The sequence below is a fragment of the Phaethon aethereus genome (assembly GCF_964289735.1).
Source record: "Phaethon aethereus genome assembly, chromosome: W".
In the NCBI taxonomy this organism is placed as follows: Eukaryota; Metazoa; Chordata; class Aves; order Phaethontiformes; family Phaethontidae; genus Phaethon; species Phaethon aethereus.
Genome location: NC_138581.1, coordinates 41,541,142 through 41,557,534, shown reverse-complemented (window position 1 = coordinate 41,557,534; position 16,393 = coordinate 41,541,142). Strand labels below are relative to the sequence as shown.

Here is a 16,393-nt window from a genome sequence, read left to right as displayed (position 1 = left end):
CTCTAATCCTGCTCATAGTACTCGTTACCCAATTCTTGTAAATAGGAATCAGAAGTCCCTTCAAGAGGATCAGAGGTGAGATCAGCTCTTCTATTCTTTCTGGGAAGCTGCCCACTGGAAAGTGGAGCGACGATTTTCCTCGAGGAACCTGAACCCCCTTTTGTAATTGTTTTTCCTTGCAGCTCGCGTACTCGTGCCTCTAGGGTCGAGGTAGGTTTTCCATCCCACCTCCTCATGTCCTCTCCGTAGTCACGCAATTGAAACCACAGGGTGGCTCGTGGTGTGTATCCTCTATATCTTCTCTCTTGAACAGAAGAGCGCTTACTCCTAATGGCTGAGACACTGGTCCGTATGGGTGGAGGGTAGGGCATATCCTCTTTGAATTGCCGGAACTCTCGGGACAGTTTCTCTATAGCAGAGACGCAGGCCCGTAGGGAGGAAGAGAGACTTTCTTCGTATTGCCGGAGTTGGCCAGCCAATTCATCCACCGTTGGTCTCTCTCCGTCCTTCCAGGCCATTACTGCTAATGAGTTGGCATATGATGATGGTGCACTCCGTACAAACTTCCGCCACATAGGTTGCGTGCAATTGACTTCATCTGGATCTTTGGATGATTGTCCATTGTCCAAGTCACCATAAATCACTTCCAGCACCGCTAGCTCCCTCAGGTACTGGATACCTTTCTCCATGGTGGTCCACTTGCCTGGGTGACATAGAACATCTTCCTTGAAGGGATACCTTTCCTTCACACCCGACAGGAGTCGTCTCCAGAGGCTGAGGACTCGTGCACCTTTTCCAATAGCTTTGTCAATGCCCCCTTCCCTAGAAAGGGATCCCAGCTGCTTGGCTTCCCTACCCTCTAATTCCAGGCTACTGGCCCCATTATCCCAGCATCGGAGCAGCCAGGTGACAATGTGCTCACCCGGACGACGGCTGAAATCCTTTCGCATATCTCGCAATTCACTCAGGGATAGAGATCGGGTAGTTACCGTCTCTTTTATAAGTTCTTCCTCTTCCTCCTCTTCAAGTGATGACTCGCTCTCTTCCCTCTTCCGTGCTTGTGATGGCCCTGCTTCAGAGCACTCTGCCTCCTCACTCTCTTCCTCTGGCTCCTTCTTAGCAGGATCTTCCTCCTCCCTTACTAAACGAGCTGACTTCCGCTTCCAAGATTTCTTCTTTTGTACAGGGGCAACTGATACCGGGATGGGCTGGTCCTCTGGTTCAGCTGCAACAGTCTGAGTAGCTACAGTGCCCGCCGTGGGGGTTGGAGTAGTGGCAGTGCCCGCCGTGGGGGTTGGAGTAGTGACAGTGCCTGCTACAGACGTTGGAGTAGTCACAGTGCCTGCCACATTGCCATCAGACCCAGAGAGCCCCTCTCCCCTTTGCATAGTGTTAAATAGGGTTCGGTAGGCATGGGCCAGGCCCCAGCACATGGCAATGATTTGTGTCTCCTTGGAGCTGCCAGGCTGACAGCATACTTCTTCCAGATATTCTGCTAGTTTATCAGGATTCTGCACTTGTTCGGGAGTGAAGCTCCAAAACACCGGAGGTGCCCACCGCCCCAGGCATTTGCCCATGCTGTTCCACACACCCTGCCATTCATAACTATCCAGCCTTGGGGCAGATCTCCGGGTGATATTCTTAAATTGCTTGCCAACCTTAGACAAAACTGAAACCATGTTCCCCAGAAGTAGCAATAGAGGTATTTTAACCAGCCAAGGGTGTTCAAAATACTGAAAAATTATTGTGATGAAGGAGGAAATGTTATGATAGAGGGTATCAAAGGTACCATTCTGCATTTCCTCCATAAAAAACCTTTCAGAGGCAGAAGTATAATTGCTAATCGTCTCCACAAGACTGTAGCCAAAATACAGTAACGGCTTTAGTACAGAGCTCAGATGATACCACATTAAGCTCAAGGTCAGTGCTCTAAAAACAAAATTCACAGGCGAGACATTACTAATCATTGCAGAGTACAGCAGCCCACAGAAACCAACACCGATCCTTAACATGTACAGCAAAGACGAGAGCATGATGCAAATCAAACTGATATTGTGACCTGCAACCGTTATTATCTCAAGCCTCGGGCCCCACGTTGGGCGCCAAAAAGGACTGTCGTGGTTTAGCCCCAGCCGGCAGCTAAGCACCACGCAGCCGCTCGCTCACTCTCCCTCCCACAGCGGGACGGGGGAGAGAATTAGGAAAAACCTCGTGGGTTGAGATAAACACGGTTTAATAGGACAGAAAGAAAGAAGGGAACAATAATGATAATACCAACAAAGGAATGTATAAGAACAAGTGATGCCCAATACAGAAATTGCTCACCACCCCGTGATCGACAGCCCGTCCCCGAGCAGCGATTTCCGCCCCCCCGGCCAACTCCAGTTTATGTACTGGGCATGACGTCGTATGGTAGGGAATATCTCTTTGGCCAGTCTGGGTCAGCTGTCCCGGCTGTGTCCCCTCCCAGCTCCCCGTGCACCCCCAGCCTGCTCGCTGGCAGGCCAGCACAAGAAGCTGGACTGTCCTTGACGGCTCAGCAACAACCCAAAACATCAGCACATTATCAACAGTTCCTCATCCCAAATCCAAAACACAGTTTCACACTAGCTTCTGTGAGGAAAACCAGCTCTATCCTGGCTGAAACCAGGACACCAGGATACAGTTGGCCTTCTGGGCTGCGAGCGCACATTGCCGGCTCATGTCCAGCTTTTCATCCACCAGTACCCCCAAGTCCTTCTCAGCAGGGCTGCTCTCAATCCCTTCATCCGCCAGCCTGTATTGATACTGGGGGTTGCCCCGACTCAGCTGCAGGACCCTGCACTTGACCTTGTTAAACCTCATGAGGTTCACACAGGCGCACTTCTTGAGCTTGTCCAGGTCCCTCTGGATGGCATCCCATCTCTCAGGCGTGTCAACCGCACTATTCAGCTTGGTGTCACCTGCAAACTTGTGGAGGGTGCACTTGATCCCACTGTCCATATCACCGTCAAAGATGTTAAATAATTGGTATTTTGCATCACTTATTTTGTATCTCCTTTTATCATTATTTTTTTCCTTCTTTTTCTGTCCTGTTAATCTGTCTTTATCACAACCCACGAATTTTACTTTTTTTTATCACGATTCTCTCCCCCACTGGGGCAAGGGTGAGCAAGGAAACAGCTGCTTGGTATTTAGCTGTCTTCCAGGTTAAATCACTACAGCCGGGAGTGTTGATGTGCTTGAGGGTAGGAAGGCTCTGGACAGGCTGGATCAATGGGACGAGGTCAATTGTATGAGCTTCAACAAGGCTAAGTGCCGGGACCTGCACTTGGGTCACAACCATCCCATGCAATGCTATAGGCTTGGGGAAGAGGGGCTGGAGAGCTGCCTGGCAGAAAAGGACCTGGGGGTGCTGGTTGACAGCTGGCTGAACATGAGCCGGCAGTGTGCCCAGGTGGCCAAGAAGGCCAACAGCATCCTGGCCTGTATCAGAAATAGTGTGGCCAGCAGGAGTAGGGAAGTGGACCTGCCCCTGTACTCGGCACTGGTGAGGCCACACCTTGAATACTGTGTTCACTTTTGGGCCCCTCACTACAAGAAGGACGTTGAGTTGCTGGAGCATGTCCACAGGGCAACGAAGCTGGTGAGGGGTCTGGAGCACAAGTCTTATGAGGAGCGGTTGAGGGAACTGGGGTTGTTCAGTCTGGAGAAGAGGAGGCTGAGGGGAGACCAAAATGCTTAGGCAGTGGTGGCAGGGATACACATCCTGGGGAGATTATAGGGATATGGCTTGGGAGTGCAGGGAGGTGATGAGGAAAGCCAAGGCAGAGATGGAGCTGAACTTGGCTAGGGATGTAAAAATCATAGAATCGTTTAGGTTGGAAAAGACTTTTAAGATCATTGATTCCAACTGTTAACCTAACACCACCAAGTCTACCACTAAACCTTGTCCCTAAGCAGTGCATCTACACATCTTTTAAATACCTCCAGGGATGGTGACTCAACCACTTCCCTGGGCAGCCTGTTCCAATGCTTGGCAACCCTTTCAGTAAAGAAATTTTTCCTAATATCCAATCTAAAGCTCCCCTAGAGCAACTTGAGGCCGTTTCCTCTTGTCCTGTGGCTTGTTAATTGGGAGAACAGACCGATTCCTTTCAGGTAGTTGTAGAGAGCGATAAGGTCTCCCCCCTCAGCCTCCTCTTCTCCAGACTAAACAACCCCAGTTCCCTCAGCCACTCCTCATAAGACTTGTGCTCCAGACCCCTCACCAGCTTTGTTGCCCTTCTTTGGACATGCTCCAGCACCTCAGCATCCTTCTTGTAGTGAGGGGCCCAAAAGTGAACACAGTACTCAAGTTGCGGCCTCACCAGTGCTGAGTACAGGGGCACAATCACTTCCCTACTCCTGCTGGCCACACTATTTCTGATACAGGCCAGGACGCTGTTGGCCTTCTTGGCCACCTGGGCACACTGCCGGCTCATATTCAGCCGGCTGTCAACCAGCATCCCCAGGTCCTTTTCTGCTAGGCAGCTCTCCAGCCACTCCTCCCCAAGCCTGTAGCGTTGCATGGGGTTGTTGTGGCCAAAGTGCAGGACCCTGCACTTGGCCTTATTAAACCTCATACAGTTGACCTCTGCCCATCGATCCAGCCTGTTCAGACCCCTCTGCAGAGCCCTCCTACACTCCAGCAGATCCACACTCCCACCCAACTTGGTGTCATCTGCAAACTTACTGAGGGAGCACTCAATCCCCTCATCCAGATTATGAAAAAGATATTGAATAAGACCGGCCCCAGAACCGAGCCCTGGGGAACACCGCTTGTGACCGGCCGCCAGCCGGATTTAACACCATTCATCACAGCTCTCTGGGCTCAGCCATCCAGCCAGTTCCTCACCCAGCGAAGAGTAAATCCGTCCAAGCCACAAGCCAACAGTTTCTCCAGGAGAATGCTGTGGGAGACACTGCCAAAGGCTTTACTAAAGTCCAGGTAGACAACATGCACAGCCTTTCCCTCATCCCCTAGGTGGGTCACGTGGTCATAGAAGGAGATCAGGTTGGTCAAGCAGGACCTGCCTTTCATGAACCCATGCTGGCTAGGCCGGATACCTTGGTTGTCCTGCACATGCCCTGTGAGCAGTCTCAAGACGAACCGCTCCATGATCTTCCCTGGTACAGAGGTCAGGCTGACAGGCCTGTAGTTCCCAGGATCCTCCTTCCGGCCTTTCTTGTAGACGGGCGTCACATTGGCAAGCCTCCAGTCTTCTGGGACCTCCCCTGTTAACCAGGACTGCTGATAAATGATGGAGAGTGGCTTGGAAAGCTCCTCCGCCAGCTCTCTCTACTCTCGGGTGGATCCCATCAGGCCCCATAGACTTGTGGGTGTCCAGGTGGTTTAGCATGTCCTTAACTGCTTCCTCCTGGATTATGGGCGCGTTATTGTGCTCTCCATCCCCATCTTCCAGCTCAGGGGGCTGAATACCCTGTGGATATCTGGACTGGCTATTAAAGACTGAGGCAAAGGCAGCATTAAGTACCTCAACCTTGTCCTCGTCCTTGGAGGCAATGTTCCCCACCACATCCAGTAAGGGATGGAGATTCCCCTTGCCTCTCTTTTTTTGCTAATATATTTGTAGAATCTTTTTTTGTTATCCTTTACGACTGTGGCCAGACTGAGCTCTAGCTGGGCTTTTGCCTTTCTAATTTTGTCCCTGCTTGACCTAACGAGATCCTTGTACTCTTCGTGAGTTGCCTGCCCCTTCTTCCAGAGGTGATAAACTCTCCTCTTTTCCCTGAGTCCCAGCAAAATCTCCCTGTTCAGCCAGGCCGGTCGCCTTCCCCGCCAGCTCTTCTTACGGCACATGGGGACTGCCTGCTCCTGCGCCTTTAAGATTTCCTTCTTGAAGGCTGTCCAGCCTTCCTGGACCCCTTTGTCCTTCAGGACTGTCTCCCAAGGCACTCTTTCAACCAGTGACCTGAACAGGCCAAAGTCTGCCCTCCGGAAGTCCATGATAGCAGTTTTGCTGACCCCTCTCCTTACTTCGCTCACAACTCAGAATTCTATCATGTCGTGGTCGCTAAGCCCAAGACGGCCTCCGACCACCACATCTCTCACCAGTCCTTCTCTGTTCGTAAACAGCAGGTCCAGCAAGGCACCTCCCCTGGTGGGGTCACTCACCAGGTGCGTCAGGAAGTTATCCTCCACACACTCCAGAAACCTCCCAGATTGTTTCCTCTCTGCTGTGTTATACTTCCAGCAGATGTCCGGTAGGTTGAAGTCCCCCACAAGAACAAGGGCCAGCGAATGCGAGACCTCCGCCAGTCGCTTATAGAATGTCTCATCTGTCTCTTCATCCTGGTTGGGTGGTCTGTAACAGACTCCCAGCAGGATATCTGCCTCATTGGCCTTCCCCCTCATCCTTACCCACAAGCACTCTACTTGGTCTTCACAATCATTGATTTCTACACAATCAAAACACTCCCTAACATACAGAGCCACCCCACCACCTCTACTTCCTTGCCTATCCCTTCGGAAGAGCTTATAACCATCCATTGCAGCACTCCAGTCATGAGAAGCATCCCACCATGTTTCTGTGATGGCAACTACATCATAGCTGTCCCGCTGCACAATGGCTTCCAGCTCCTCCTGTTTGGTGCCCATGCTGCGTGCATTGGTGTAGATGCACCTGAGCTGGGCTGTCGATTTCAACTCTGGCACGCCACCCCTAGGTTCAACTCTAGTGAGCCTGGTTTTATCCCCTTCCCCCTTCAAATCTAGTTTAAAGCCCTCTCGATGAGGCCTGCCAGCTCATGAGCAAGAATCCTTTTGCCCCTTGGAGACAGTTGCACTCCATCTGCTGCGAGGAGGCCCGGTGCCGTGTAAACCGCCCCGTGGTCAAAAAACCCCAAAATTTGACAATGGCACCAGCCCGAGCCATGTGTTGATCAGATGTGCTTTCCTGTTCCTTTCAGCGTTCTTCCCTGTCACTGAAGGTATTGATGAAAACACTACCTGTGCTCCCGCTCCATCGACCAGTCGCCCCAGTGCTCTCAAGTCCTTTTTGACTGCCTTTGGGCTTCTTAGTGCAACCTCATCGTTGCCAACCTGCATGACCAACAGTGGGTAGTAATCAGTGGGCTGAACCAGACCAGGGAGTTTCCTGGTGACGTCTCTCACCCAGGCTCTGGGGAGGCAGCAGACTTGCCTGTGAGTTGGGTCTGGTCAACATATTGGGCCCTCTGTACCCCTCAGAAAGGACTCGCCTACGACAATTACTCTCTTTTTCTTAACACAGGACGTCTTGATGCGTGGGGCTGGCTGATTCACCCTAGGCACCCCCTTGGATGGACCTTCATCAGGGTCCTCATGTTCCTGTGCCTCACGTTCCAGAGCCCCATACCTGTTGTGTAAGGGCAGCTGGGACGGTGAGGGAGGCTGGGAGATGATTCACCGGCCTGTCCGAGCAGGGACCTGCTTCCATTTCCCCTCATCTCTTAGGTCCCCTTCTTCTGCCTGGCAGCAAGAGGGCAGGGGATCCCCTGCTGCTTGTGGAGCCTCCACCAGCTGCCCCTGCTTCAGGGATGGCAGGGTGCGGCTCCACCAATCTCTCTCTCACACTCCCTAATGCTCCTCAGCCTCTCCACTGCCTCTTTCAGCTCTGCCCCCAGGCTGAGCAGGTCGCTCACCTGGTCACACCGCACTCAGGTGGTGTCTCCACTGGTCTCTGGTACAACCAACAGGCTCAGGTACTCTTTGCAGCCAGATACTTGGACAGCCGCGTGCTTGAGTGGGAGCTGTGTCTGTGTCGCCACATTCTTTCTGGCCACGGTTTTCAGCCGAGTGGCAACCATGGCTGAGCCTCCTCTGGGAGGACGATGGCCACTTGTCAGGGAACCTCTAGTGCCCGGTGGGTAACTGCACCCTGCGCGCACGCCTTCCCTGCACGCCCTGTCTGCGCGAACTGCCGCGCAAACTGACGCGCCACGTCCTGTTTGCCCGCCCTGGTCGCCGCGCTCCAGGTCGCTCGCGCTCCCGGGGGCTGCTCTTGTAGGCGAGGGGCTTTGGCTGCCGCCGCTCCTGTCCCCGCCCACGCTGAGTCAGCGCTGCCGCTCGTCAGGAGCCCGCTCCGCCGGCCTGGGGGGGGAGCTGGGGCACTCTCTCTCCCCCTGTGCTGCTGCCTTCGCGGTTTGGCCGCTTCAGGAAGGGTCCCCCGGCGCGATCCTTCGCTCCGGAGCCCTTTGCCTCGGTGGCTTCCAAAACAAAGCAAAACAAAACAAAACAAAAAACAAAAACATTTCTAATTGAAGGTTCAAGACAAACTGCCTGAACGAAAACTCATCACTCATATTTGGACTATTCATTGTCATGTTAAATGCAATTCTGAAGCAGTACTATTTTTGCAGAAGACACATGCAAACATATTTTCGGTTAGAGGTCACCTGACCCTCTCAACAGCCTCTCTCAACCTTCTACAGGCTGCAACAGACTGACTCAGTAGCCTTGACCAGGCTAAAGCCACTTATACACTTCCTCCTCCCCCTTCACTGTATTCTGCTTTTCCTCCTTCACAACCACTACCTCCTGCCTGTGCTAAACCAATCTCAGTAATGCAAAGCTGCAACTACAGTGAACTTAGAGTGAACTCAAAAGTCATTTTTTCTTCCAATTATTTTGCACCTACTATATCTGCAAGTAATGTATAAAGTTATAATATCTGAAAGAAATAATCCTAAAACCCCGCTCAACCAAACAACACTGTTTATTGTCCCATCACTGCCACTATATTTACTGTGGGCATTTGACTGCACTTGCTATGTTGTCAGTTTTCAGCATTTCTCATGTCCACTGTCAAGTTTCTCCCCGTTTGAAGTCTTTTAATATTTTTTCCTCCTGTGTATGTTTAAATAAAGAATTCCTTACATGGTTTTAACAGATTTTATTTATATTTTTCATATCACAATGCCAACACCTAAAAAGTAGTTCTTGCAGACTATTTCGGCATTAGCCAGTTTTGACAAAGTTCTAGTGTTTGGTGTCCCTTTTACACACACACACACGACGACCATTTGCTTTCTTCTAACACCTTGGCTGTTGCTTTTTTTTTAACGGACGAAAAATAAACGAAACGATGAACACACCACTGCTTTCCACTGTCTCTTGAAACACAATAACCCTCGCAAGTAATCCCCCCCCGCTTGCAGTAACCCCTCGTTCGTGCCCCCTCCCCGGCCCGGCCGCTGCCCGCACCCCAGGCCCGGACATGGCCGGTCGGGCCAGCCAGGCAGAGAAGAGGAAGACAAACGGGGAGGAGGCAGGAAGATACGCGGTCCCGATGAAAAGTTGAGAGCCAGGGAGTTATAAAGCAACGGTGGGAGGCTCTCGATTCCCCCGCCCCCACCCGGAGGCAGAACCGTCACCAGCAGCCAGGCTGAGGCTCTTTGTTATCAAAGTTGTCCCAAAACCTTGCACTGCCACAAGCACCCCCTGGCCCGGCTGGGGCCAGGAGGAAGGGGCGCCCAAGTGCACTCCTCTGTCCTCACCCTAGTGCGCCGACGGCTCAACGGTCGCCCTCCCTGACACCACATCCCACCGCGCTGAGGAGCAGGGGAAGGGGGGGCGGGCGATGATCCCCGCCAGCACGACCTATGCTTCCCTCCTTCCCACTCACCCAGCCCCCGCCGGCCCCTCCTGTCCCGCCACCTCTCCCGCCGCGGGGCGCTGAGGGCAGCCTCGATCGCCTCCCTCTACATCGCCCCAGCCCCCGTGTCGGGCCTCCCTGCCCACCGCGGTGCGAGAGGCAGGGCCCCTGCGGCCCAACTCCTCCCTGCCTCCCGTCGACCCGGCCCGTTCCCGCCCGGTCCCTTCCGCTCCCCACGGGCTCTCCCCTCCTTTCCCGGAGCGCGCATCCGGCCATATCACCCGCGAGCAAGAAAGTTACGTTGTGCAAGGTATGTGCGTGTGTAGGCGCCCGGTCAGGCAGGTTGTACTCACTTCTCCCTGGCCTGGTTGTCGGACGGGACGCTGCTGTTGCTCTTGCCTTTGCCGTACATGCCTGCAGAGAGCTCCAACTGTCACGCACCTGTCAACCCATCACAGCCTCCCTGGGAACAGCCCCGTCACCATGGAGACGCTCGCTCACACACACACACACACACACACACACACACACACTCTCTCTCTCTCTCTCTCTCACTCTCTCTCTCTCTCACACCCCACCCCCCCACACCCCCCCCCACACACCCCCCCACACCCCCATTGGCCCGCCGCGCAGGAGGGCACACCCCCCGCGCAATGATTGACAATCAGAGAACGGGACAGGCTGCTTCCTTCTCCTCCCTCTCTCTCTCCCCACCCTCTCGGCTCCTCCTCCTTCTTCCGCTCTCCCCTCCCCCGCTTGCGCTCTCCCTTCCCCGGTGCAAGGGGGAGTTAGAAACGGTTCTAAAAGGATTTTAAACAACTCGCTGTTCCGAGCGCGCGCTATCCGCCCTCCGTTTAACCGGCGAGGGAGAGCACGAAGGAGAGAGGGAAAGTGCGGACTGGACTCCGCATCTAGCACCACCAGGCAGCTCCCAGTCTCCCCGTTGTTCAGCCAGCTGCACAGGCCACCGCACACTGCCGCCCTCCCCGGCACCCCTTCCCCGCCCCTAGCCCATTCAACTAGCTGTGGAGTGCGCTGCGCCCCCCATCCCCCGCAGGCTGGGGGCGCAGCCGGCACGGAGTGGCCTCTGCCACCCTCCTGGGATCTAGAGCGGCCCTGCGGCTGCCTCTGTCCCCATCCTCCCCTCCACCCCAACTGCCTTCGGCGGCCACGGTGACCCCACTCCCTACAGAAGTCCCCTCAGCAGCTGCAGGGCCCTGACACCCAGCCCCAAACTACCTTATGACGTGCGGAAAACAGACTCCACAATCTGTAAGGTTGTAAAGTAGGTATGTTTATTCAGCGCTGGGCAGCACGGGGGGGTAGTCCCACCAAAAACCGTGCGCGCCCAACGCGGCACTTACTTCAAATATATACAGCAAAGTGTTGCATATACATAAAGTTTAGCAATATACCTATACGTATGCATGATCTGTCCCTGCTTTGTATTAAAATGAGTTCTCCTCCCATCTGCGCTTGCGTGTTGCCTCCTGGTGGTGGTCGTCGGGGGTCGTGGGGATGAAGGCCGGTGGTTCCTCTTCGTCACCGCTACTAACCTTTTGCCTTTGCGCAGGCTCTGTTGTTTTTTGGCTTCTATCCAATCCGCAGGGTCAGTTTTAGCTAGTTTCTTGAGGCAAGTTCTTAATTCTTATCAGGGACCGTCCTTGTGAGGAGCCACAAATCTTCTTGCTCCTTTCAGTTTATCAGGACCTGTCTTTGGGAGGAACTACAGTTCTCCTGCTTTAACTACTTCACACAATAGCTAACAAGATTTCAAGCTTCATCTAATAATTAACTGCTAAGACTCCCTTAACCCCTTCTCTCAGTCCCCCCTTTTCTAAAAAGTTAGTAAATTCTTTTACTAGATTTATTTCTGATACTATTTCTAATACAATGTTTCTTTATCTAACATTTTCAAAGTACTTGTTAGATTCCAATTTGCGTCGTAATTGGTTTTTCTTCCATTCACTATAAGAGTCTCCTGTGTTCTGAAAACACCAGAGACCACATCGAACTGTAATACAGAGAGTTATAACCAAAAAGATAATCACAATTATCAGAACAAATAATTGTCTTAACCAAGTCAAGTTTGGGAGCCAAGAAGTCAACTTATTCCAAAGATCAGAGAAACCCAGTGAAGTGTCATCTAGTGTTACTAGGTGTAATATTTTTGACTGTTTCCAAATTTGGTTGATGTCTGCGGCAATTCTTTTACTCTGATCAATATAAGAACAACAACTACTATTAATCACTGCACATGTTCCTCCCTGATTAGCAAATAAAATATCTAAAGCCATCCTATTCTGTGCCGCAAACAGTCGCAAACTCTCTATTTCTTTTTGCTGAGACAACAGGGCATCTCCTGTTGCATTTAAAGACAACTCCATTGTTGCTGATATGTTTAGGATAGCTTTTTCAAGTTCGCTTACTCCTAACCAAGGGAGGAACCATCGAGCAAAACTGTGAAAACTAGTAGGTCTATCTATCAATGGGTTATTCCGTTTTACTCATACCCAGGGGCTCCTCAGGACTCCTGAAGGTACCTCAGTTTGATTAACGATCCTATATTGTGTTGTGAGATACCCAAGAGTACAGGTCCCTTGCCAAGCTCTGGGTAATATCTTTCGTGCACGTCCATCTCCACATAACCACCAAGTCCCTTGAGGGGTTGGACATATAGGTACTGGGCTTGCCACGTTACTCCTTCTTTGGGCAGTTATATTAAGATAGATTCCATTCAAAGTCACCTGTAGGTCGTCATTAACCAGGTTACTTAAGGTTCCGAATGATGTCCTATTCTGTAAATCAATCTGCCGTTGTTGCCCAGGCCCATTGCCTTTCCCAATTTGACCCATTTCTAGCCTGGGAATATTCTTGGGATTAATCTGGAGGCAAAGATCACATTGCTGAGTAACCTGTCTCACCGTAGTATATAAATTTCTGGCCACAATTTCTCTAATTAAATGTTTATATAGAGCTTCTATTCCTCAATGCCTCTTCCTATGTTCCTCTCTTACCAAATGCCATATTAGGCAAGAGGGAATAACTAGTTTTCCTTGTGGGGTATAAGCCCACCCCTCTTCATTGTATAATCCTTCCAGATCTGTAATAAGTTTTTGATCTTCCTTGGTATATTTTGGCTTACTTTCTAAAGAGATTCGCCTGTCGGGGACTAAAGCTCCTTCTGTTTTTACCTCTACTTTGGCTACCTGTTTTGCCTCTCTATCTGCCAGCTCATTTCCTCTTTCCAATTCTGAGCTTACTTTCTGGTGTGCCTTAATATGCATAATCGCCACTTTCTCAGGAAGTTGGATTGCTTCCGACAGTCTCAAAATTTCTTCTGCATGCTTAATATTTTTCCCTTGAGAGCTCAATAACCCTCTTTCTTTCCAAATTGCTCCATGCGCATGTACAACTCCAAAAGCATATCTTGAATCTGTATAGATATTCACAACTTTGCCTCGGGCCAACTCCAAGGCATGGGTCAGAGCAATTATTTCTGCCTTTTGTGCAGAAGTATTTATGGGTAAAGGTCTTGACTCTATTATTTCTTGACTAGTGGTAATGGCATATCCCGCGTGTCTTTTACCACTTAGGACATAGCTGCTTCCATCTGTGAACCAGTTTTCTCCGCTTTCCATAGGGCTGTCTTTCAGATCTGGGCGGCTTGCATACGTTGCTTCAATAATCTCCAAGCAGTCATGATGCACTGGTTCCCCCGTGTTTCCACTGAGGAAAGAGGCTGGGTTGACAATGTTAGTAACTACGATCTCCACATCATCCTGTTCTACCAGTATAGCTTGATATCTCAGGAATCTTTGTGGGGAAAGCCAATGCCCACCCTTCGCTTCCAACACTGCGGATACGGTGTGAGACACTAAGACGGTCATTTTCTGGCCCAGAGTAAATTTTTGGGCTTCTTGTATATTCAATATTACAGCTGCAACTGCTCGCAGGCATCCAGGCCAACCTTGCGCAGTTGCGTCTAACTGTTTGGAAAAGAATGCAACCGCTCGTCGATAGGGGCCCAGATCTTGTGCTAATACTCCCAGAGCGATTCCCTGTTTCTCGTAGGAAAAAAGGAAAAACGGTTTACTCACGTCTGGGAGCCCTAGGGCTGGAGCCGACATCAGAGCTTTCTTTAGTAGCTCAAAGGCTCGTGCGGTCTCCTTGTTCCATTCAAGGTGTTTCTGTTCAGTGGTTATTAATGCATACAATGGTTTAACAAGCAGTCCATAGTTATATATCCACAGCCGGCACCACCCAGTCATTCCCAGGAAAGTTCGTAATTCTTTTACTGTCTGAGGTCTCGGGGTTTGGCATATTGCTTCTTTGCGGGCTTGTCCCAAAGTTCTCTGTCCCGCACTAATGTCGTAGCCCAAATAGATCACTTTCTGCTGTATTACTTGGGCCTTCTTCTTAGATACCCGATACCCTTGAAGCCCCAAAAAATTTAGTAGACTCACTGTCCAGGTCATACAATCATCCTCTGTTTTGGTGGCGATCAGGATATCATCTACATATTGTAACAGTTTCCCTTTTTCAGATGGGATTTCCCAAGATTCCAGGTCTTTTGCGAGCTGGTTGCCAAAGATGGTAGGACTGTTTTTAAATCCTTGTGGCAACACCGTCCAAGTGAGCTGAGTTTTGCGACCAGTTTTGGGGTTTTCCCATTCGAATGCAAATAATTTTTGGCTGGCTTCATGGAGAGGGAGGCAAAAGAAGGCATCCTTTAAATCTAAAACAGTAAACCAAGTTAGCTCAGGTGTCAATACAGTCAACAGGGTATATGGATTCGCCACTACGGGGTAAAGGTCCTCAGTTATTTTATTTACAGCCCGTAGATCCTGGACCACGCGGTATGACCCGTCAGGCTTACAGACAGGTAATATAGGTGTGTTAAAATCAGACTCACATTCTTTTAATAATCCTAGTTGTAAAAATTTTTCGATGACTGGTCGGATCCCTTCCCTATCTTCCTTCCTCAAGGGGTACTGTTTAACCCTTACGGGTTGCCGACCTTCTTTGAGTTTAACTTCAACGGGTGGGGCATTCTTTGCCCTTCCAGGTACATCAGTAGCCCATACCCCAGGATATACTTGATTTAGGATCTTTTCACTAATCTCTCCTTCTCCAGGAAGACTGGTTAGAAATAGGCTCAGTACTTGAATATAATCGTGGTCTTTTATCTCCAGAATAATCTCTCCCTTTTTAAATGTAATTTTTGCACCCAATTGTTCTAACAAATCTCTTCCCAAAAGGGCCTTTGGGGAGTTAGGCATATATAGGAATTTATGGATCCCCCATTGTTTTCCAAATTTATACTTCAAAGGTTTGCAAAAATATGCCTTTTCGCTTTGGCCAGTCGCCCCTTTTACCATGATGTAATCATTCCCCAGGGGTATCAAGGCTTGATTCAAAACCGAGTAGGTTGCCCCTGTATCAACTAAGAACTCCACTTCCTGTTGTTCTTTCCCTAGCCTCATTATAACCAGCGGATCCGCTAGGGTAGATTCCCCGGGTCCCCGTCAATCTTCTTTTACATGGGCTACCATCTTCCCAATCTGGTAGCCCCGTCTCTTTTCCTTGTTTGGACATTCTCTTTTCCAATGACCAAATTTCCTGCATAGTGCACATTGGTCTTTGCCTAACTGAGATGGTTCTCGTTTGTACCTTTTTCCTTCCTCTTCTCTGAGAGCCGCTATTACTTTCCGCTGTCCTTGTCTATATCCTTCTTCTCTATTGCTGAACACTCTCCATGCCTCATCTAACAATATTTCCAGATTCCTTCCTTCTGTAGTGTGTAGCTTCTGAAGCTTACGCCTGATGTCCCCTGTAGATTGACCCAGGAACAGAGAAACTAATTGTTGTATCCCTATTTCTGACCCAGGATCTAGCGGTGTGTTACGGCGCATTACATCTCTCAACCGATCCAGGAATTCAGATGGGGACTCGGAGGGGCCCTGTTTGACTGCATACAAAGCTGACCAATTTATTGTTTTGGGGATAGCTCTTTCTATTCCTCTTGAAATCCATTCCTGATACCCCTGCAATCTTTCCATATGTGAGGATTTGTTAGGATCCCATTTCGGATCTTGGAGAGGAAAATAATCTTTGACGTCCCCTCCTATACTCTTATAATGATCTTCGGCTAAATTCCCTGCCGTCTTTAAAATCAGCTGTTTTTCTGTCTCAGTCATATATTCTAATAATAACTGTATATCTTTCCAGTCAGGGTTGTGCTGTTTCACAATAAATTGAAAATGCCTCATTACTCTCACTGGATCAGCTCTGTAATCCTTCGCAGCCCCTTCCCATCCTTGTAAGTCAGCAATAGAAAAAGGCACTCTGATTAGCATTGTCCCACCTTCGGGTCCTACCACCTCTCGGAGAGGTGCCTGTAAGGCCACTGGAGCAGACTTCCCCCTAGTGCGGGAAGATACGGGGCTATCTGGGGGGGTGGAGGTTTCGTCTGAGTCCACATCCCGTTCCTGAGATCGAGGGGGAGGCTTAAATAGGTCAGTTAAATCTGGTTCCGGTGCCTGGTGGGTTTTGTTTACTTTAATGCATCTTTGTCCAATGCTGCACGCCGAGCAACATCGCTTTAATTTACCTCTAAGTTCTTTATTATTTTCCTGCTCAAGTGCGAGTACCAGGGGGTCCTGTGGTGGCACCATTCCACAGTCCCTTTGCCACTCCGGATGGTTTCGGAGGGTGAAAAACATGTCTGCATATGAAACTTCATCCCATTTCCCTTCTCTCCTTAAAAACAACAT

The 16,393-nt window shown here is 50.3% G+C and overlaps 1 protein-coding gene across 28 annotated transcripts in view; it reads right to left on the bottom strand.

Annotated features, from left to right (window-relative positions):
- The window catches only part of LOC309415090 (single-stranded DNA-binding protein 2-like), a gene marked incomplete at both ends in the record, with an annotated part of 232,259 nt that extends 222,230 nt beyond the window's left edge, over positions 1 to 10,029 (bottom strand). For all 28 annotated transcript variants that reach the window (XM_082012527.1, XM_082012506.1, XM_082012517.1 and 25 more), the window contains one exon: positions 9,971 to 10,029. In XM_082012527.1, coding sequence (XP_081868653.1) covers positions 9,971 to 10,029 — 59 coding nt within the window. The remainder of the gene's footprint in view (positions 1 to 9,970) is intronic.
- Positions 10,030 to 16,393: the final 6,364 nt, after the last annotated feature.